A 21,365-nucleotide genomic window follows, 5' to 3' on the forward strand; every position below is an offset into this window, starting at 1 on the left:
CCACACGTCCTCCCCCCATCCCATCCTTTCCTCTTGCCAGGTGGAGTGGCTGAGGAACGAGGACGTCATCGATCCCACCCAGGACACCAACTTCCTCATCACCATCGATCACAATCTCATCATCAAGCAGGCCCGCCTCTTGGACACTGCCAATTACACCTGCATGGCCAAGAACATCGTGGCCAAGCGCCGGAGCACCACGGCCGCCGTCATCGTCTACGGTACCCACCCTCGCCATCGGGAAGGGGCCGTGTTTGCGACCCGGGGTGGGGGCGAACCATTCTTTTAGCTCTGTCTGCACCTTCCCTGCTGGGCTCTGTCGGCGTGGTCGCTGTGGTTTTGGGTGTTGACGTGTCCCTCTCCTCCTGCAGTGAACGGGGGCTGGTCCACCTGGTCCGAGTGGTCTCCGTGCAACAACCGCTGCGGCCGGGGCTGGCAGAAGCGCACGCGGACGTGCACCAACCCCGCACCGCTCAACGGCGGCTCCTTCTGCGACGGGCAGCCCTTCCAGAAAATAACCTGCACCACCCTCTGCCCAGGTAAGGGGCACTTCAGAAACCCGAGGTCCTACCCCCGGCTTCCACGGTCCCCCCGTGCTCCCGCTCCCCAAGGAGAGGGGTTCAGGAGCGGGCACCTTTCCTCTGCTGGAGACGCTCGTTCCCCATCCTGGGGGGGCCGTACCGAAGCGTCCCCAGCCCGGTGTCTGTGTTTGGTGGCCCGCAGTGGACGGCGCGTGGACGGAGTGGAGCAAGTGGTCGGCCTGCAGCACTGAGTGCACCCACTGGCGCAGCCGCGAGTGCGCTGCCCCGGCCCCCCGCAACGGCGGCAAGGACTGCAGCGGCGTGCTGCTCGACTCCAAAAACTGCACCGACGGGCTCTGCCTGCACAGTGAGTGCGTGGGGAGGCTGAGGGGACAGGGGACAGTGGCCCCGAGGGGATGGTGGCCCCGAGAGGATGGTGGCCCTGCTCCTCTTGCTTCTGTGGTCTCCCCGGTGCGCAGGAAGGAGACATCAGTTTTGGTTGCAGCAAGGCTGTTGGCCTTCAGAAAAGGGTGATGGGTTCAGAGGGGGAGGATCAGTGTGCAAAAAGGGACAAAAAAAATGGAAATTCTTGGGTTGAAGGTCTCCAGGGTGGTGGGGTTGAGGGGTGTCTCAGCTTTCTGTGCCCATGGAGGTGCTCAGCGCCTTCCTGAAGCAAGGCTTGCTGGTGGTTGTGCAGGGCCCCAGAAAGGTTTTCTTAGCATTTTTTAAAAATTCACTCACGTTTTTAAAAATTTATTAGTTTAAAGCTAGTTCTTGGCCAGTGCAAAGAAAGGTTTGGGGGATTTCTGGTGCCTGCTGTGGGACCTCACTGTCCCACCAGGCCTTCTGAAACCGTGCTAGGTTCAGGGTCTGCTGAAACCGTGCTGGTTGTTGTCAGTGCGGGCAATCCTGCAGGTTTTCTCAACCCCGCTGCGAAAATGTCAGTGCTCAGTAGGAGCTCTGAAGCAGCAGCTAGCTTCTAGGTTTTTAGGGAAAAAAACACCACTACCAGTGCGTGCTGCACTCCAAGCGGGCGCACCGAAGGCTGATGCTGCCACCTGCTGCCACATGACACCAATTTCCCCTTTCTTTATCCCCAAAAGCCTCCTGCTCCAGCATCCACATTAGACCAGGGGCTTGGGGCATGTGTCCCAGGACACATCCTGTGGCCGCTTCCCTCTTGGAGAGCTCAGCAGTGGGGTTGGTGGAGGCGCAGTGGCAGCAGAGCCACCCGCAGAGCTCCCCGTGCCCCCACGCACCCGCCCAGCTGCGCCTGCGTTTTGCGTCATTTCACCCCGCCATCACACCGTCATCACCTTTTCTTTTCTAACTTTGTTTCTCCTAACAGATAAAAGAGTTCTAAGCGAACCCAAAAGCCACCGTAAGTGCTCATTTCATGGCCATTTTATTTCCTCGCGCTGCATCGCGTCCGTTTCGTTCTGTTTCCCCCATGGCAGGGCTCCAGGGAAGGGCAGGGTGGGAAGGGGAAGCAACTAAAAACCTACCCCCAAAATTTTTGTGTGCCTTAAATCACGTGCCATGCTTTACGCCTTGCTATCGCACCCCTGCTCCTGTCCCCCCTGTTGCTGCTGGCTGCATGCAGTTCTTGGGTACAGCACGAGGTGTCCAGCATCGCTCCACCAAAGCTGCTCCAGGCATTGTCACCCTAGGCAAGGGCACCCTTCCTGATGCTCCCCGTGCTCCCAGCTCCAGGGTTTCTGGTTTTGGCATCCAGATGGGGCGATGTAAGGATGAGGAGAGCCCCCTGCTTGCTCGGCAGAAACAGGGGGGCTTGGAGTAGCTCGTGCTGTAGGGTGGTGCGAGTTCTCCCTTTGGATGAAAACCTCCCAGAAACAAAATAGACCTGAGGTGGTTGCGATCATGAGGGCAGGGCTTCGTGTGAGCATGAAACCATAGAAACAAAGCGGTACAGGCAGCATGAAGGGAGGAAGGAGCGAAAGATGGGCTCTGTGCCTTCAGATCTGGCTGCCAGAGGGATTTACTTGGTGGCCACACACAGCACCTTGTGTCTGCGTCTCATGGGTGGTGGCATCTGACTTCTTGTTGGCGTCAACTCTTGCCCTTTCCAGGTGGATGTGTAGCTTGGGCATGTATGTATGAGCTTTGTGAGCTCGGGGTTGTCTATATTAGGATATTACAGTTGATTTTATGAGTTCAAGCTGCATAAACATAACATTTCACCCCCTTTCGTTCCTCCTTCCCAGTGCTGGAGGCCACGGGCGACGTGGCCCTGTACGCCGGGCTGGTGGTGGCCATTTTCGTCTTCATCGTGATCCTGATGGCCGTGGGGGTGGTGGTGTACCGGCGGCGGTGCCGGGATTTCGACACAGACATCACGGACTCGTCAGCTGCCCTGACGGGGGGCTTCCACCCGGTCAACTTCAAGACATCTCGGCATGGTAAGGGACGTGCCCCGCGCAGGGGGCAGCCTCCTGGTGAGCCTCCAGCTCCCATTTTCCAGGGGCACCTGGGGGTGATTCCTGCAGGTGTCTCCCACTTCTACACCCCCGATTTTCCACTGATGCCTCCCTCCTCCTGCAGACAACCCGCAGCTGCTGCACCCCTCCATGCAGCCTGACCTGACAGCCAGCGCCGGGGTGTACCGCGGCCCCATGTACGCCCTGCAGGACTCCTCCGACAAGATCCCCATGACCAACTCCCCGCTCCTCGACCCCTTGCCCAACCTCAAGATCAAGGTCTACAACTCCTCCACCACCTCCTCGGCACCAGGCCTCCACGACGGGACGGATTTGCTGGGGGGGGGGCCCACAACCGGCACCTACCCAGGGGACAGCAGTAGGGACGGGCACTTTGGGAACGTGCGGAGCAAAGCCCTGGGCTCCCAGCATCTCCTTGGCCTGCCCCGGGAGCATGGCAGCAGCGCCAGCGGGACTTTTGGCTACCTAGGGGGAAGGCTCACCATCCCTGGCACGGGTAAGCCCTGAGCTGGGGAGGAAGGTGTTTTTGGCTGGGGCGAGTGGTGCAGCTGAGGAACATCTGGAGATGTTCCCCCTGGGATGCTCTGGGGTGCTCTAGCTCACCTTGGGTTCACCTTTTGGGTCTGGGGGGGCTTCTCCCTCCTCATTTTGGGACTATCTAACACCTGTGTGTGCTGTGCTAGGGGTGAGCCTGCTGGTGCCCCACGGGGCCATCCCCCAGGGGAAGTTCTACGAGATGTACCTGGTCATCAACAAGGCGGAGAGCGCCCTGTAAGTCTCATCGTGCCCTCCCTTCCACTTTCGGTCGCCCACCGTGGGGCTCCTTGCTCCAACGGGTGCCCCCCTCTCCCCAGCTTGCCCTCCGAAGGCACGCAGACGGTGCTGAGCCCGGCGGTGACCTGCGGCCCCACCGGCCTGCTGCTGTGCCGCCCCGTCGTCCTGACCATTCCCCACTGTGCCGACGTCGCCTCCTCCGACTGGATTTTCCAGCTGAAAACACAGTCCCACCAGGGAAACTGGGAGGTAACGAGCAAGCCCTGCTTCTTCAGTCAGCCAGGGCCACGAGCTCTGTGGGATACCTCCTCTAGCACCCCCTCCTGAGCAAAGGATTGACCCCAAACCTTGGTTTCCCATCTGTCCCTGTAGGAAGTCGTGACCCTGGATGAGGAGACCCTCAACACCCCCTGCTACTGCCAGCTGGAAGCCAAGTGCTGCCACGTTCTGCTCGACCAGCTGGGCACCTACGTCTTCGTGGGGGAGTCCTACTCCAGGTCAGCCATCAAGAGGCTCCAGCTGGCCATCTTCGCCCCCACCGTCTGCACCTCCCTGGAGTACAACCTCAAGGTCTACTGCTTGGAGGACACGCCGGACGCCCTGAAGGTACTGTAGACACCTGGTTGTCATTCACCCAGCACTGACTCGTGTCAGCCTTTGGGTGACGTCTGGGGGTTTGTTCCCCAATGTGCTTTGTTTTCCTCGTGCAGCCAAGGTCTGGTAGCTTCAGGAGGGTGATGTTTTGGGAAGGCCACCCTGGGTGCCACCACCTCCCAGGGCGGCAGGGTGCTGCTCCAGGGAGGAGCCAGCCTGATGCAACTCCCTGAAAAGTGACCGCGCTTAAATAATAAGCATGTTTACTGCTCTCCACGTCCTTCTGGATGCTTGGAGGTGCTTCTCTCCCCTCCTGAGGAGGTTTCATGGCACAGACAGCGTTGAGCACAACATGAAGGGCTCAGGTTTTGATGCTTTGGCTGCACAGAGCACCGTGGCCATTTAATTCCCTGTGCCTTGTCCTGCCGCGTCAGGATTGCCGTAGTGCCTCTAGGTGGAGGTGTAGGCAGCGCTCTGCTGCCTGGATTTTGTTTCTCTCCTAAGAGTTGCTGGTGGGACAGTGGGATTGTGGTAAAAACAGGTAGGGTGGCACCTGGGGAGGGGGTTCTTGGAAGCACCTGGACTTTCTGTGTCGGTTACAAGTTACAAAACCCCAAAGGGAGGTCAGGTCAGTGGGCAGGGTGAGCTGACAAGCTCTTGGTGTCCTGCTGCCCACAGGAGGTGCTGGAGCTGGAGCGGACACTGGGTGGTTACCTGCTGGAGGAGCCCAAGCCGCTGCCCTTCAAGGACAGCTACCACAACCTGCGCCTCTCCATCCACGACATCCCCCACTCGCTGTGGAGGAGCAAGCTGCTGGCCAAGTACCAGGTGAGGTGCCGCAGAGGGGCACCAGTTCTCGTTTCCCAGTGGGATGCTGTCTGTGGGGTCCCTCTGTCCCACCTTATCCCCACGGGGTGGCAAGAGATGGGATTTCCCCCTCGTTGATCCCATGCGTTGGTGGCCTGCAGGAAATCCCCTTCTACCACATCTGGAGCGGCAGCCAGCGAGCCCTGCACTGCACCTTCACGCTGGAGAGGTACAGCCAGGCCTCCACCGAGCTCACCTGCAAGATCTGTGTGCGGCAGGTGGAAGGGGAAGGGCAGATCTTCCAGCTCCACGTCACGCTGGGAGAGGTGAGCGGGCAGGGAATGACAAGGGGACATGTGGGCAAAGATGGGTGGCTTCTCCCAGCTCTCCCCCAAAACGTCTCACGTTGCCCTTCCCCTCGCAGCACGCCGGCTCCTTCGACACCCTCCACTCGCACCACAGCAGTGCCCCCACCACCCAGCTGGGACCCTACGCCTTCAAAATCCCCCTGTCCATCCGGCAGAAAATCTGCAGCAGCCTGGACGCCCCCAACGCCAGGGGGAACGACTGGAGACTTCTCGCCCAGAAGCTCTCCATGGACCGGTGGGTGTCCCCGTGCTCTGTCGGGGCTGGGTTGTATCCAGCCACGTTATGTCCACCTACAGATGTCCACCTATAAGTTGGGGTACACCTAGGCAGAGTTACACCTGTGGTGGGGGGCTCTCCTCGTGTTGAGCTGGCCCTTGGTAGTTTGCCCCCGAAGGACAGCAGGTCAACCCGGGCCTACCCCTCTGCCTCTCCCCTGCAGGTACCTGAACTACTTCGCCACCAAAGCCAGCCCCACCGGGGTGCTCCTGGACTTGTGGGAAGCCCAGCACCAAGACGACGGCGATCTCAACACCCTGGCCAGTGCCTTAGAAGAGATGGGCAAGAGCGAGATGCTGGTGGTCATGGCCACGGAGGGCGACTGCTGCTGACGCTCCCCGCGCGGTGGCTGAGCGAGGAAGGGCCGAGGGTGCCCGTTGATCCTTCCCCACGTCACTGCCAGCCTTAGAGACCGATCCTCACCGTTTACAAGCAATTCAAGTGTTACGCAGCGTTCCTCCTCCTCCTCCCGGCCGTTTTTGGGTGGTGCTGGGGGAATCGGGGCTTCTCGGGTCGGGGCGGCGGGGGCTTTCCTTCTCCTTGTGCGTGTGGGTTCCCCTCCCCTCCGGTTCTCCTCCTCCTTTGATGGCATTTCTGCATCGAAGAGGCAAGTCCAGTCTAGGCAAGCGGCTTACTTCTGTCAAAGGCTTCAGGCAGCTTCATAAGGCAAGTAGGAAAGGAAGAAAAAAAAGGAAAAGAAAAAAAAAACAGTTTCTTAGGAAACGCAAATAATTTATTATCCAGATCTTTGGATGACTCCTTTTAAAAAAAAATACAGAAAAAAAAAAAAAAAAAAAGATTTATAAATCTTTTTTTCTATGTGTGTGAGAGAGGAAGAGCACTGTTGTGGTCAGAGTGGCAGAGAGAGAGATTTAAATGAGCGCTCTTCTGTAGGGAAAGCGTGTGGTCGAGTGGAGCAAAACTTGTTTACATGTCCTGGGACCCCCGGGAAGTCCGTCGGGTTAAGTGCCTCTATGCCCCGTGCTTCAGGGCAAGCTGAGACCCTCCCTGAGATTTTCATTGCAAGTCCCCCTTCCTGGCAGCAGCGTCCCCCATAAATGTGGCTGGAGGGATGCTGCCTGGTTTTTCTTGCTGGTTTTCCTTCAGGACCATCCCGAGGTGGTGCCCCTGTTCTCAGCACCATACTGGATGCTCTTCTGGTCCTCCTCCTCCTTCATCGCTGGGCTCTGTCTCCTTCGTTGCTGGTGGCAGCAGGGGATTCCGAGTTCATTGGGTTTTTTAATGAATTCTTCCCCAGTGTAGTTTTGGGGGAGCTTTTTAGGGCGACTGCGCCTTTATTATACATAAATACAAACCAAAGACTTCAGCCCTGCACTGACACACAGGCCAAAGTGGTGGGTTTTGTGTTTTTATTTTATTTTATTTTATTTTATTTTATTGGTAACAAAACCCCCCAGATGTTTGCAGTTCATGCCCAGAGGTGGCACGGTCAGGAGGAGGCAGGTCAGGAGGCAGGCCCCAGCAGACCGCAGTGCTGCGGAGTCCCTGGATTTGAGTCAGTATTTCGGCTGGGATGCGGGGAGGGAGTTTTGGGGCTGGGGGCTGCTTTGGGTGAGGTCGGCGGGGCTGCCCTGCTCCTGTGTGGGCTCCGAGGATGAAGCCCCAAGGGTTTATCCTGCTGGGTCTCATAGGGCTGCTCTGTGTTCGCACATAGCCCCTTGATAGGACGGCTGTGCCCCGTGCTGCCCAGCATTTTGAAGAGCTGCTTTCTCGTTTGGGTTTGGAAGAAACACCAGTGGAGCTGTTAGCGTGCTTTATTCGGGTTGCTTTTGGTCCTGTGCTGAGTTCTACCTCGCTGGTGAGGAAGGGTCTCCAAGCTGCAAGGCAGGCTACGCCTCTTAGCTTTTGGAGAGGCAGCATCGAAAGTGGTCATCAGGTTTCCGTCCTATTGCACCTCCTTTATTTTCTCCCCCCCTTTTTTTCTTTTTTTTTTTTTTTTGGTAATGGACTTGTTATAACAGTGGAGGGAGAAGTTGTGCGATGGATGGAAAGTGATCAACGGGTAACGAGGTTCATCACAGAGATACAGTGTCTGGGTGAAGGCTAAACATTGAGACTACCTGCAGATAGAAGTATTTACTCGGTGGTTGTGGTATCTTAGAAATTTCTCCGTTGAAAAATAAAGAAATAGGAAGGGGATGAGAAGCTCAGGATTAGACCAGACCACACAGCAAGGCTGTGGACCCTCCGTTTGATGGAAGTATTAAGAGCAGAGCCTGGAGGGCAGCTCCTGCCTCGGGCTGCAAGGCTTTGCGATGCGAAGCCCAGGATGCAAACTGAGAGCATCATCACAGGGTGGCGTGGGAGAAGCTTTCAGTATTGCAAGCGTCTTCACAGGGTTGTTTTTGGCAAGATGAGAGGCTTGGTGTGCTAACCCAGCGCATCCTGGTGTCATCAGGCTGTGTGCTGGGTGAAATCACAGCCAGGAGCCCGAATTTCTCAGGGGGGGGAAGCGTGCAGGCTCTGCCAAGGGGCTTTTTTTGGTGTGTGTGTGTTGCTCAGCCTTTTTTGAAGTCTGCAATGAACACGCAGACCTTCAGACATGCAAAAACCACAGGTGGGTCAAACGCTCAGATGCATTTCTTGGCAGCTGTGAACCCAACCCACACAGCACTCCTTAAAAACAACCAGCGAGGGGCTTGGGGCATCCGACAGGTCCCAGCTCCCTCCCTCCAGCTCCTCCGCTGTCTCCCTGCTTTACTCTCCGGACTGGATTTTCCACCAGGTTGGAAACTGAAGGTGGGAAGACTTGTAGGTGACTCCCCTTGCCACCTAGGAAGGGCTTTCTCTCTCCGTTAGGTTGCATTTAAGCATCCCATGAGTGGCACCCCACCCCTGAGCCGAGGGGGATAAGCGAATTTGGGGGGAAAAAATGAAGAATTGCTCTCGCGCCGTGGCTGCTGGCGTTACCCAGGGCTTCAGCGGGAGGCGAGCTGCCCTTTTCTGAATCTCTCTCGCTCTCATTCTGCTCCGCGGACCTCGCGGTGCCTGTCCGTCCGTCCGTCCTGTCCTGCCCACCCCATCCACCTGTGTTCGTCTCCCCCGTCCTTTTGGGGCCGTGTCGTGCCGGCAGCAGCCGCCCCTCGCTCTGCGACCTGTCCCTGTATTTATGTGCCCAGGGGACGGGCATCCTCTCCACCCGCGTCTGTTTATTCTGTAAAGAACTGTAAATAAAGTTTAGCATTCCTATTGTAACAAATTAATTTTTATGCAATAAATTATATTTCCTAGTCTAATAAAAAAAAAAAATAGCCCATCTCTTTTCTCCTCCTGCGTTCATCACTCGGTGGCGCCTGCAGGAGCTTTGTGCAGCATCCCCTTGGCTCCGCTGCCCCTTGGGGCCCTGCAGGACCTTCGGTGCCCCTGGGGAGGGGATGTGGGGACCCTCGTGCAGCACGGCCACCCCTCCATCCATCACTCTTCCTTACAAGCAAGTTTCTCTGAGCTCAGCTCTGGTCCCTCACCATCACCCTGGCCTCCCTGGGTGCTTCTCCCTTTTCCAGAGGTGTGGCAATCCCAAAGGATCTTGTGTCCCTCTGGCCAGAGGAACCCAGCCAGGTGGGCTTGCCAGGACAGGGTGAGGGTCACCCTGCCAGGGCCACTCCGCTCGCCCAGCTGCAGGGAGAAAGGTGCCACCAGGGGGTGGCACTGCCGGCCCTCTCCGAATCTGCAGCTGGTGAAGGAAATGGGAACAAACGGGACACAGCCCCAAATACATTATGAGCATGGGAACATCCCTAAAACCTGACCGGAGCCGCCCCGTGGTGCTGAGCAGCCCTTGAACGGGGGTAACTTTCACTTGTGGGACTGACGAAGCCCCAGCCTGGCTCGGTTTACCCCGCTCACTTTCACAGCCCCATGCGCTGATGTGACCCGAGGCTCTTCTCCAGCACTGGGTTTTTTGATGTGATCAACCGCAGCAGGTCAGAAATATCAGGCAAATCCCTCAGATCCCATGGGTTACTGACCCCGAGAGGCTGCACCCACTCCTCAGGTGCTTTCCCAGCCTGGCACATCAACGTGGATGAAAATCCCAAAGGAGAAACCCCTGGAGACACCTTCCCCGTGCCCCTCCAAACCATTTCCAGCTCAGTGCACAGCTGATGGGGGGACATGGGTTGGTGGTGGGCTTCTGCTTGGGTGCTTTAAAAAAAAAACACGGAGTCTTGGGGGATTTGGTTAGGGTTCTGCTGCCCTTTAGGGTTTGTGGAGGTGGCTGGTGCTGGGGGACACGTAAAATGGGGGAAATGGGGTTTGCAGTGAAATCACGTTTATAGGATGCTGCAAAATGAGGACTTTGTGGCTATGTTCATCCCGAAGATGCTCCCCATCCCTTATGGCCTCAGGGGCTTCAGAATTGAAAAAAAAAGGGAGTGGGGGAGAAAAAAAAAAGTGAGGGTTTTATAAAGAATGGGGGAAAAAGGAGAGAAAAAAAGTGATTTTTTTTTTTAAGTGGGGGAAAAATGAGAGAAAAACGTGATTTTTTTTTTAAGTGTGGGAAAAAGTGAGGGGAAAGGGGAAGGATATAGGGGAAAAAAGGGGAAAAGGGGCGGGGAAGAGGAAAACTGAAGGGGGCGGGGCTAACTGGGGGCTGGGGTTAATTAGGGCGGTGCTAATTGGGGCGGGGCCACGCCTCTAAGTGGGCGGAGCTTCGGCCCGGCTCGGCTCGGCTCGGGTGAGTGCGGCGGGGGGGCTGTAGGGCTGCGGGGAGGGGGATGTAGGGGCGCTAGGTTCTTCCCACCCCATCCACAGCTCGAATTTTATGTTTTTTTTTGGTGGCTTTTTTTCTGCAAAATCCTCCATTTCCGGCATTTTGGCCTCAGCCCGGCCTCCCTGCCTCCACCCCGGGGAGGGTGGTGCAAAGCGGGTGGTGCTCAGCGGGGTTTGGGGCTGGCTCTTTCCTTCCCAAACCTGCCCCCAAAGCCCCCCGCTGGGGGACCGGGTCCGGAGGAGCCCTGGGGAGATGCTGGGGTGGGTGGCGAGCCCTCCTGGGTGCTTTCAGGTCGCTTGCAAAGCTTGCTTTGGGGGTCTCGGTGCAAAGGGCTGGGGGCTCCCAGGTTGTTATTTATGGGGTTTTGTCCTTGTAGGGGCAGAGAGTTCTTGTTTTGCAAGGGGGAAAGTGAATTCAAGGCCACGGGGCTGGTTAATGATCACCTGCCCTGCAACGCTGCTGCACCTGCCTGTCTCCATTGCCCCTCTCCTGTGTTTTTTTTGGGGTCCCACGCCCCGCTTTGACCCCGTACAGCTCCTCAACTTGCCTTGTCCCAACAACTAATCTTCCTTACACTATAACAGCCTGTTTGGGGTTGTCTTGCAGCACCATGCAGCCGGCAGCCAGCACCTTTCCCCCCGACGATGAGCCCCTGCTGGAGGAGCCTTCGGTGAACAGACCCGGCGGGCGAAAGCCGGGCGACCACCCCAATGGGGCTTACGTTATTTTTTTCCTGCTGGGCATCGGTTCCCTGCTGCCCTGGAACTTTTTCATCACCGCCAAGCACTACTGGGCATATAAGCTGCAAAACTGCTCCGAGCAAGCGGGACGGGCGCCCTCGGACCTGCGGGTGAGTGCACGGCCGCTGCGGGTCGGCGTGCCCAAAGGAGCAGCTGCCCCTAGGTTTTTAGGGCCAAAACAGCCGCTTTCCACCTGAACTTGCTCCTTTTCCCTTCCCAGCAGGTGGGTGAGCATCCTTTGGGGTTTTGTGTGCTGCCGGCCTAGGGCAGGGATTTATTGGGGGAGCGAAAATATTGGCAAGAAAAATAACTAAAATTAAAAGTTGTAGTGGTTTGTGGCCTGACCCTTACCTGTGTTTGATGTGCTAGGGCACAGATCTATGGTGCATTAAAAAAAATCACTTAGCCTGCCCTTCCTAGGATGGTTTCTACACAATCCTTTTGTGTGTTTCCCCAGCCTAACTCCAGGAGGGCCGGGCTTGCAGTTGGGTTTTGACTTGCTCTGAACTCCTGGCAGGGCACTGAACACATTTTAAGTGTTTTTGGTTTGTTTTTTTTTTTTTTTTTTCCTTGCAGTAGCTGTTTGGAGGTGATGGCAGCCACAGCAGCAGGGTTTTGCAGGAGGACAGGGTTTGCTAAAGCCCGGGATGCTTTACGGCTTTGAGGTCTGGCAGGGGTGACCAGAGCATCTCCTGCCATAAACATCAGGCTGCTGGTGTGTAGGACGGGGAGCTGGATGTGCCACCCAGGGGCAGCAGGCTTTGCTAGCGAGGGGGTCACAAAGCACTTTTTCTCCCCCAAAACACCTTCTTTTGCTCCTCCTTTTCCTTGCTGTTTTCTCCCTTTGGAGGGCAGTAAAGCCACCCCCGGTGCTGCAAGCACCCGAACTCAGTTTTATTTTCAGAGTTTTGCCATCTTGAGATCCAGCTGCTGGCCAGAGAATCGTCCCTGACACACAACCACCCAGGAGCCACCCAAAATCACCCCTGTGTGGCCTCCCTTCACCTCCTCATGCTCGCTGCATGGAGTGATGCCATTTCTTTGTGTCTGGAAAAACCGTCGGCGTCACGAGCCCACGGCCAGCCCTCCTGCTGCCTGGCTCGTCCAGGTGGTTTGGGCACATTTTTTATTAACGAGGGCAGAGCTGGATGTAACACACACATTTCCTCCGTGCTTTCTGACCAGCATCCGGAGCTGGGCTGATTTTAACGCCCGGAGCGGGGTGCGAAGGGGACCCTCCTCCCCATCACGCCCACAGGAGGTGAGGTTTGGAGCAGCCGGTTTCAAGCTAAATAGGTGGATATTGCTGATTCCTGCAGCTTTTTGTCGGATTTTTTCCTTCCGAGTAAGTTTTGTTGCTGTGTTTCTGAAGGTGCATCCCGCAGGTGGATTTCTCTGGGATCTCAGCACTTAACTTCCAGTTTTTCCTGCTCAGAAATGGCTTAGCACAAACAAACAGTGCTAGGTTTTAAAAATACTCTTTATTTTGTATATTATGCTTTTCCTCGAAAGCTTTCCCAGCACCACAAGAGCCCTGCTTTACGCTCCGGGCAGCAGTGGGCTGGAAGGCGGCCCACCCAAAAGACTTTATTTTCCTCCCACACCAACATCTTCATCCTAAAACCTCTTGTTTTGAAGGTACCCCTGATCGGATCAGCCATTTCTTTGTTGAAAAAGATTATTTCTCCTCTTTCCATGCGGGGCTTTTGTCCCCTGGTGCCTTTGTTGGTGTAAGGGCACGGTCAAGTTGTTCTTCCTTGGTGATGTGTCCGTGTGCGAATGCGTATGGGATGCTGCTGGGCGTGAGGATTTTTAATTCCTTCAGTTCAGAGCAACCTGGGTCTTCTGTGCTGGTTGAGTCTCCTCAAAAATGAAGCCGTCAGCCCCTGTTTCTGCCCTGGAAAGAAATCTGGCCGTGGCAAGGACTTGAAGCTTGCAGGTGGTTTGTGATTCCAGCCCGACACGTCCGCTGGGCACGGTGATGCTCTGGTGCTCGTTGCTCCTCAGTGGTACAACATAATCCTGCTGGCTTCTGAGCTCGCAAATTGGGATCTGGGGCAACACCGAGTGGTTTAAAGACGGGTACACTGAGTGGTTTAAACACCAAGTGGTTTAAAAATGGATGTACTTCTGCTTGGTGGAAGGCTTCCTAAAGCTTTGTTCCCCCCCACAGGCCTCAAAAAGAAAATGAACTTGAAAGCGTTCTAAATATCTGTGTTTTTTTTTTTCTTTTTTTGGGGAGGTAGTTTGGTAAATAAGGCTTAGTTGTAGCAGGTCGCTTTGTCTGTTCTCCCCTAATTCAGTGCGTGGCTGTGGAGCTCGGATCCTGCTGCTTTTCCCTGAGCTGATGCAGTAGCTGCAGGTGTTTGTCTCTGCATATGCAGCCCCTCCAGGAGCAATTATTACATTTCTCGTCGCTTTCAGTAAAGCCCTTGATGGGGAAGAACAAATTAACGTGCTTGCAAACTGATTAAGAGACTGCAGCGCAAAGCTGCAGGAAAACCTGTGGCAGGGAGAGCAAAGGAGCCGGATGCCCCCCGGCCATGGCTGCTGGGGACCCAGGGAATATTTTATTTGGGGTCTCAGATGTAGGTTGTCCTCCCTGCAAACATCGTCCCACCTGCTGGCTGGGACTCCCGGGGCAAAAAGGGGTTTTAGGGACCTTAGGGAGGATGGAGCGGATGGGTTTTAACAGCATGATGCGTAAAGTGGGTTGAAAATGCAGTCTTGGCACAGAAATCTTGCTTTTTGCTGAGTTTTATTGCTTTCTGTGTCTGTTTTCTCCACTGGCCGTGTGACCAGCCTGCTGGATATTGACCCGTGCTCCAGCCTGGTTTCCCAAATGATGGATGAGCCCACGGGGTAAATGTGCACTGAGCCTCAGCCTCTTTCAGAGAGAGAGACCAGGAGGGGAAATCACATCCCTCTGCTCGAAAATGTGCTCTCTGACCATTTATTTCCCCCCTTTTTCCTGGCAGGACTATTTTGAGAGTTACATCTCCATCGCTTCCACTGTGCCTTCGGTGCTGTGCCTGGTCGGAAACTTCCTGCTGGTCAACAGGTAGGTGTGGGGTGGGCACCTTCCCCCTCTCCTCCGCCTCCTTTCTGCCCCAAAAGTGAGTCCGTGGGACAAGTGATTTCTCAAACAATTCATCACCTCCCTTTATCCTTCACTTTCTTTACTTTAAACGCAATTTGCTCCTTCTCAGAGCAGAGGAGATGCTCTCTGCGTCACGTTAGGGTTATAAAATGGGGAGGCAGCAGCGAGGCGCAGGTTTGGGGTGGGTTTGGGGTGAAGGATGATGCCGTTCCTCCTCGCCGTCCCCAGGGTGCCCGCCAGCGTCCGCATCCTGGCCTCGCTCTTCCTCATGCTCTCCGTCTTCCTGGTGATCACGGTGCTGGTGAAGGTCGACACGTCCACCTGGACCCCCCTCTTCTTCGGCCTCACCCTCGCCTGCGTGGCCGTGGTCAGCGGCGCCTCCACCGTCTTCTCCAGCAGCATCCTGGGCCTGAGCAGCTGCTTCCCCATGAGGAACTCGCAGGCACTGATCTCAGGTTCGTGTCCCCAAGGGTTGATGTCCCCCAGAGCTGGAGGACTCCTCCTGCATGGGCAGCCTGGTGGGATCGTGCTCCTGGGTCCCCTTGAGTTGTGTGCGTTGTTTTTTTCTTTTTCCTCCCATCCCTGCATCACGCGGTGTTTATTTTAGAAACTTTCCTTTTTTAAAAAAAAAAAAAAATCGCACAAAACTTGCAGGCTGGGCTAAAGGGAAGTTGCTGAACGAGAAGCACAAGGGGTCACATGAGCTGGCACTCTCGTTTCTGTAAATACCCTAAAAGCTCAGTGCCGGGGGCTCGGCAGGGACAGACCCTCACCATCCCTGTCCCTGGGGGAATGACCTCCGGAGCTGCCAGGGCTCGAGCTGAGCTGTAATTTGTTCCCTGCAGGGGAAAAAGGGGGGAAGGAGGTGGTATGAATGTGCAGTAGGATGGCTGAGAGGCTGAGATGAAAGGGAAAAAATGGAAGAAAGTCTCCGTCTCCATTTCCTGGGGCTGAGACAGGAGTGTTTTAAGGAGCAGGGGAACCATGGCAGCGCCTGCCCGGTGCTCCAGTGCCTTGCCAGGTTTTGGGGAGCCAGATTTTGGCTTTGGGGCATGCTTTGTGCCCCACAAACATCTGTCTGGCAGGTCAGGCCATGGGCGGCACGCTCAGCGCCATCGCGTCCCTCGTCGACCTGGCGGCGGCGGCCGACGTGACCGACAGCGCCCTGGCTTACTTCCTCACCGCCGACATCTTCATCGTCGTCTGCATCATGGTCTACCTCCTGCTGCCCCGCCTGGAGTACTCCAGGTACGGGCTGGGCTTGGTGGTAGCACCCACAGGATGTCACCATCCGACCAAAACCCCAAACTGCTTTTGTTTTCTGTAATTTTTCCCATCCCTGGGGTGCGAGAAGAGGATGCTGATGTGCGCCCCTCCCGGATTTCCAGCACCCGTATGACTTTGCACGAGGCTCACGAACTCCCTCCTCTTTTTATTTTTAGGTATTACTTGAGAAGCCACCAGGAGAGCCCGTCCCCAGCCACCGTGCTACCTGGTGGCCCTGTGGGGGACGAGGCAGAACCAGGAGGCACCGCGCCACTGCCCAGCGTCCCCCCGCTGCGCCCCATCCTGCGTAAGACAGCCACCCTGGGCTTCTGCCTCTTCTACGTCTTCTTCATCTCCATCATCATCTTCCCGTCCCTCTCCTCCAACATCGAGTCTGTCCAGAAGGCCTCGGGGAGCCCGTGGAGCACCAAGTACTTCGTGCCCCTCACCAGCTTCCTCCTGTACAACTTCGCCGACTGGTGCGGGCGGCAGATCACCGCCTGGATCCAGGCGCCCGGCCCCAACAGCAAGCTGCTGCCCGCCCTGGTCCTCCTCAGGACCATCTTCCTCCCCCTCTTCATCCTCAGCAACTACCAGCCCCGGGCTCACATCCGGACAGTGCTCTTTGCCCACGACGCCTACCCGGTGGCCTTCACGGCGCTGCTGGGGCTCAGCAACGGCTACCTGGGCACGCTGGCCATCGTCTACGGCCCCAAAATTGTGCCGAAGGAGCTGGCCGAGGCAGCGGGGGTGGTGATGACGTTGTACCTGGTGCTGGGGCTGGCCCTGGGCTCTGCGTGCTCCGCGCTCGTCGTGCACCTCATCTAGAGCCGCGTGTCCCTGCAGCACCCCCGAGGACGAGCTGGGGACCAAAGCCAAGGGACCAAACAGCCCCGAGCTCAGGGGGACAAAAGAGTGGCCAAAGAGACCTCTCCCTCCTTAAAATGCAGGCATCGTTTCAGGGGGATTTCCCCAAGGAAAGGGAACTTTCTCACTTGCACTTCTGCTTGCTTGCGTTGTTCCAGCTGAGAGCAGCCCCTGGCTGTTCGGCTCCCCGTGCTGCCGGGTGCAGCTGTGAATTGGTTCATTCCAGCAGGAGGACCCCAAATGCCTCCGGGGGTGAGGTGCTGGGGCACTCAGAGGGCTTCAAAACCACTTAAATGGCTCTGTGCAAGTGCAGACTGGGCTACAGGCAATTATTGTATTTATTTTCTCAAATTTACGGTCTGGGAGAGGTGAGGCAGTGAGCAAGGAGGCAGTGGCATAGCTTGGCATTACAGCTGCTGCCTCGGGGGGGAATAGCCGTGGAAAACCCTTCCTGTAAGACCTGGTGACTAGAATTATTGGAAGAATAACAGATCCCTCTTATTTTCTTCGTAGCCCACTGGGTTTAACCCCAGGCCGCTTACAGAGACGAAGCACGATGCTTGGCATCGTTTGGGCTCCTGGGCGATGCACGTGCAGCTTTGCTTTACAGGTGATTTTTTTATTTTATTTTATTTTTAAATCATAAAATCCTGACACGGGTGGAAAATTTACAGGGCACGTGGTACAGAGGCTGAGCTGTACGGGCCACGACTCTGCACACAGAGGCTCTGCAGTGCACAAGCACTGGCGATGGCTTTAATATTTCCCTGGTGGGACACTGACTCTGGGTGCAAGATGCTTCTCGTCTGCAGGTGTGAAATACCCAGGACTGAGCACCTGCAGGTGGCATCTCAAATATTCAAGTCTTCAGCTTCAGGTGGCCTTGGTGGGCTTTTAAGGGGGGAGGTCTCGTGCTGGACAGGTTCCTGAACTGCCCGGTGCCAGGTTAGGAGGTCCTGCTAATTACGGGCTGCTCCGCTCATCCTCTCCGTGATGTTACAGAGGGAAGTGACCAAATACCTCTCAAGACAGGACTTGATTGTCTGGTACTGTCACTAATAAAGTTAATTCTTGATACTGTGTAAGTGCTGGTGTCTGTCTGGAGCAGCTTTTGGGGGGAGATGTGCAGGTGATGCTCTCAGGTCTTTTGCTGTTGCCTTGAAGGCAGAAAATGAACCCTGGAAGCTGGTAGGGAGAGAGGGGGTGGATGAAAGGGCAGCGAGCAGAGGAGCTGCATCTGTCGCAGCTTCTCCCCAGAAGAAATAACCCAGCTGATGCCCGACCTCTTCCGTGCCCTGCCTGTCCTCGGGGCTATGCCAGCTCCTCCCTGCCTCCAGAGCCTCTCAGAGGGTTTGTGAGCGCCTTGCTCATCTCCAAAACCCTGCGTGGGCTGTCCCCACTCCGCAGAGCGCCCTGCGGGGTCGTGCTGCTGCTCCCTGCCAGCTCTCCATCTGTAACACCAGCCTTCGAGGCCGAGGGGAGGCTTTTGGCACGGTGCTGCCAGCATTTGGCAGCTGGGAGCATCTTTGAACCCACCTCGCTGCCCCCCAGCATCGCCTTGGCGAGGGACAGAAGAGGCCGCACGCATTTTGGGGCTGAAGCCATCCTTTCAGCGTTTTCCTGGGATGCTGGGGCCAAACCAGAGGCAGCTGCAGTGCCAGGAGCAAGGCGGGTGGAAGCTGAGCTGGGGAGGGGGGGGTGTTGGAAATTTGGGGGTCCAGGACCCTGTGGGTGAGCTCTGCGCCCCAAACAGCTCCGCTTTGAAGCGGTGCCAGCCAGCTGCAGGCGTGCCCGGCTGCTGTGCTCCTTCTGCGTGCTTTATGGGGTAATTTGTACTATATTTACACGGCAGCGCTCAACAGTTTTTTTAAATGGAAGCGAGGAAAACGCTGTCGAATGAGTTGTTACAAAAAAGCCCCGTTTGCCATTCCAGCAGGGGGGAAGAAAGAGGGATAAAAATCACCGTCCTAGGGACGTTCTGTTCGTCAGATCTGGGTATTTTTTCCCTTGATTTGTGAGCCTAATGCGAGGAGGAGCCGCAGATGCATGCTGAATTCTGCAGGGAACATATGCATGCATTTAAATCATTTACAGCATTTACTGGTGCAATTGTAAGGCACATTATTTTCCTGCATTTGTAATTAGGCTCCAAGCAGATGGCGAAGGACTGTAGCTTGTGATTAGACCGGCTTGTGCTCTGCCGGGCTGCACGGGGAGAACAAACTGCGCCTGGAAAGTTTCTCCCCTAATTCTCCCCTGCACCACGCCCGGTGCTCAGCCGCACGCGATGTGCCGCCCGCTTTGATGAATGCTTTCAATATGAGGAAGAAGAGGTTGGAAATGGGAGCAGGCTCCGCGCAGGAGGCTCCACAAGCCTTGTGTGTGCCCAGCATCGTTGGCCGTGCCTTTTCTCTTCCCTGGGGCAACGCGGGGTTGGATCTTTATCCCCAGGACGTGGCTCCTGCTTTAAACGCACCGCCTCGGAGAGCTGCTGGCGTGGCTTTTTGTCATTTGGTTGGACGAGATGATCTTGCAGGTCCTTTCCAACCTGGGGTTTCTGTGATTCTGTGATTGCGTTTCCAGGGTTGAGCAGCAGCAGCCCAAGTGCCAGCACCTCCGTGCCAAACCCACACTGTATTTCCATGCGCCTTTGCTTAAATCGCCAAGATCCACCTCTTGCTATCCTGTAGGCACATCAAGAAGCCTTCGCCGGGTGTTACTTATTCTTTTTTCTCTCCTCTTTCTCATTTCCCTGGCTTGCCTTCATCTGCAGGTGTGCCAGCCCGGAGCAAGCAGGAGGGTGCTGTGCGGGTGCTGTGCCTGTAGATGGCAGCTTCCCCTCTGCCTGCGCCGAGCTGGATGGAAACGGGAGCAAAAACCGGCTGGGAGGGCCAGGGATGCTCCTGGTGCCCCGCAGCCTGTCCCCGGGGGGACAAGGGGCTCGGCTCTGCCTCCTGTCGCGATAATCGCCCAGGGGAATGGATCCCCTCGCTTTTTTCCCCCAAGCGTGGCTTTTCCCGAGGCTGGAAGTGCCAGCCGATAGAGAGAGGCACTGTCAGCAGGCTTGCGCCCAGCCCACCGTCTCCAAACACGTTTCCTTCCCCCCTGGTATAAGCTATCACCCTATAAACTTGCAATTTGAAATGCGCTGATCCTCCACTTTTAAAGGAAAATAAAGAAATCAGCTGCTCTTTCGGCCCTTTTCCTCTTCAGAGGGAGGAAACACCAGCCACCCCATCGCTTTGCTCAGAGTCCTCATCAGCCTTTCACTCACGAGCCCCTAAAAAAAAATCCCGATCCTAATATCAGCCTTCAAAGTCCATGGGAAGTGGACCTGGAAATTAATTTCCCACCAGAAAAATGCCTCTCCGTCAGCCCCTGTGCTCAGCAGCATTGCACAGGTGGTCACAAAAAAAAAAAAAAAAAAAAAAAAAAAAAAAAAAAGAAGAAACAAAATACACAGTGCAAGTGCTGCACAAATTAATTCTGCGAATTTGCTGAAGTCCAGCAAAAAAATAATAAAATGGTCTGGGTGCGAGCGGGGTGACAGAGGGCTGTGTCATTTAGGAATGGGGTGAGAATTAAGCAGGGGAGATATGTGCCTTATTTAAATAGGAACATTAACCTGAGAGCAAACCTGGGCACGACGTGAGGACGTTATTTCTCTGTGAGCTGCACCTCGGGGACTTTTCTTTAACCCCCACGGGTGTCACAGCCTGCCTGGTGCAGGGCTGGCTCTGCTGCATGCTACGTGTGCTTTGGGGGGGCTCCCAAATCCCAAGGGCTCCCCATGGCTGTGGGGGCATGGGAGCAGCCCCCTGCCCAGCCCAAATCAATCGGCGGAGGAGCCGAGGTAATTGCATAATTAGCAGAAGCTGTGCAGGAGAGGCAAGGGTTTAATTATCCCCTCCTGCTCCTGCCGAGGGCTTTGCCCACTGCAGCTCCAGGAGGAGGGATGTGCAGGTGAGTGTGTGTGGCTCCACGAGGGGTTTCGGGGATGGAAACAGCTCATTTGGGGTTTTAATTAGGAGCTGCTCAGGGTGGGGTATTGGGGTGAGGTCCCCTGAGATGGGGGTGGCTGTGGGTTTGTGTATGCCTGCAGGGCAGGACCCACAGCCCTGTCCGTTTGGGGGGCTGCCTCGTTCCAGGTGAAGTTTATGGGGCTCTGTTGCTTCCAAAAACAATGAGAAATAGGGTGAAAGTGGTGAATTTGGCTGCTGTCTTTAGGGTCTTTGCAGGGAGGGCTCGGGCTGGGGACAGGGATCTGCTCTGTGATGTCCTGCGGGGATCAGGCTAAGGATGGAGATGAGGTGTGGGGAAACCACCTGCTCTTCCCCCGGCTTTTAGGGACAAATACCCTGCTGAAGGCTGATGCTCCTCTGGATGCAGGGCCCTGGGCAGGAGCTGTGCTGACTGTGAGCACACCGGGGTGACAACCAACCCCTCCGTGGGGAGGGGACTGGTGCAACCCTCATCCTGCTGGGCTCGCGTCCTTCCTCCTGTCCCTACCCAGCTGCTTGCGAGGCCACGGGTGCGCCGTGGTCACTCGTGGGGTCAGCGGGGACCTCTGGAAGAAAGGTTTGGAGACGTGTGTGGGTAGCAGCGCAATGCTAACGCTGCGTTAGAAACCGAGGCACCCAAGGGAGAGGAGCAGCACCCGCTGTGCGCCCAGCGCGCGGTGCTGCCCGTATCGCGTTCCTGCTCATCTATGATTTACACCCTGCTCCCCCGGCCTGCCAGCACGGGGAAACGGCACCCGCAGGGCTTGGCAGAAGGGGCTGGGTCAAAACTTGACGCTCCCCGGGCTGAAGTTTCTTCGCAAGAGGCAGGGGTGGGCGTGCAGGGGCCCCTCTCCAGCCG

At 56.1% G+C, this 21,365-nt stretch overlaps 2 protein-coding genes across 3 annotated transcripts in view; both read left to right on the forward strand.

Annotated features, from left to right (window-relative positions):
- UNC5B (unc-5 netrin receptor B) overlaps positions 1 to 9,227 on the forward strand; it is a 35,330-nt gene extending 26,103 nt beyond the window's left edge. Inside the window, exons 5-17 of one of the 2 annotated variants that reach the window (XM_082765464.1) lie at positions 41 to 221; positions 372 to 539; positions 724 to 888; positions 1,870 to 1,902; positions 2,747 to 2,941; positions 3,084 to 3,476; positions 3,664 to 3,751; positions 3,835 to 4,003; positions 4,127 to 4,360; positions 5,027 to 5,176; positions 5,317 to 5,481; positions 5,580 to 5,758; positions 5,964 to 9,227. In XM_082765464.1, coding sequence (XP_082621590.1) covers positions 41 to 221; positions 372 to 539; positions 724 to 888; positions 1,870 to 1,902; positions 2,747 to 2,941; positions 3,084 to 3,476; positions 3,664 to 3,751; positions 3,835 to 4,003; positions 4,127 to 4,360; positions 5,027 to 5,176; positions 5,317 to 5,481; positions 5,580 to 5,758; positions 5,964 to 6,132 — 2,289 coding nt within the window. In that variant the 3' untranslated portion in view covers positions 6,133 to 9,227. The remainder of the gene's footprint in view (positions 1 to 40; positions 222 to 371; positions 540 to 723; positions 889 to 1,869; positions 1,903 to 2,746; positions 2,942 to 3,083; positions 3,477 to 3,663; positions 3,752 to 3,834; positions 4,004 to 4,126; positions 4,361 to 5,026; positions 5,177 to 5,316; positions 5,482 to 5,579; positions 5,759 to 5,963) is intronic. The other variant, XM_082765465.1, reaches the window with a different exon arrangement.
- A 1,915-nt stretch (positions 9,228 to 11,142) lies between these two features.
- On the forward strand, positions 11,143 to 17,120 carry SLC29A3 (solute carrier family 29 member 3; the record flags this gene model as incomplete). Its single annotated transcript, XM_082765295.1, has 5 exons — positions 11,143 to 11,382; positions 14,251 to 14,333; positions 14,601 to 14,827; positions 15,458 to 15,620; positions 15,815 to 17,120. 5 exons carry the CDS (start codon positions 11,143 to 11,145, stop codon positions 16,464 to 16,466), a joined length of 1,365 nt encoding a protein of 454 aa, XP_082621421.1. The 3' UTR covers positions 16,467 to 17,120.
- Between the last annotated feature and the right edge of the window lie 4,245 nt (positions 17,121 to 21,365).

The sequence above is a fragment of the Aythya marila genome, assembly GCF_965140915.1.
Source record: "Aythya marila genome assembly, chromosome: 7".
In the NCBI taxonomy this organism is placed as follows: Eukaryota; Metazoa; Chordata; class Aves; order Anseriformes; family Anatidae; genus Aythya; species Aythya marila.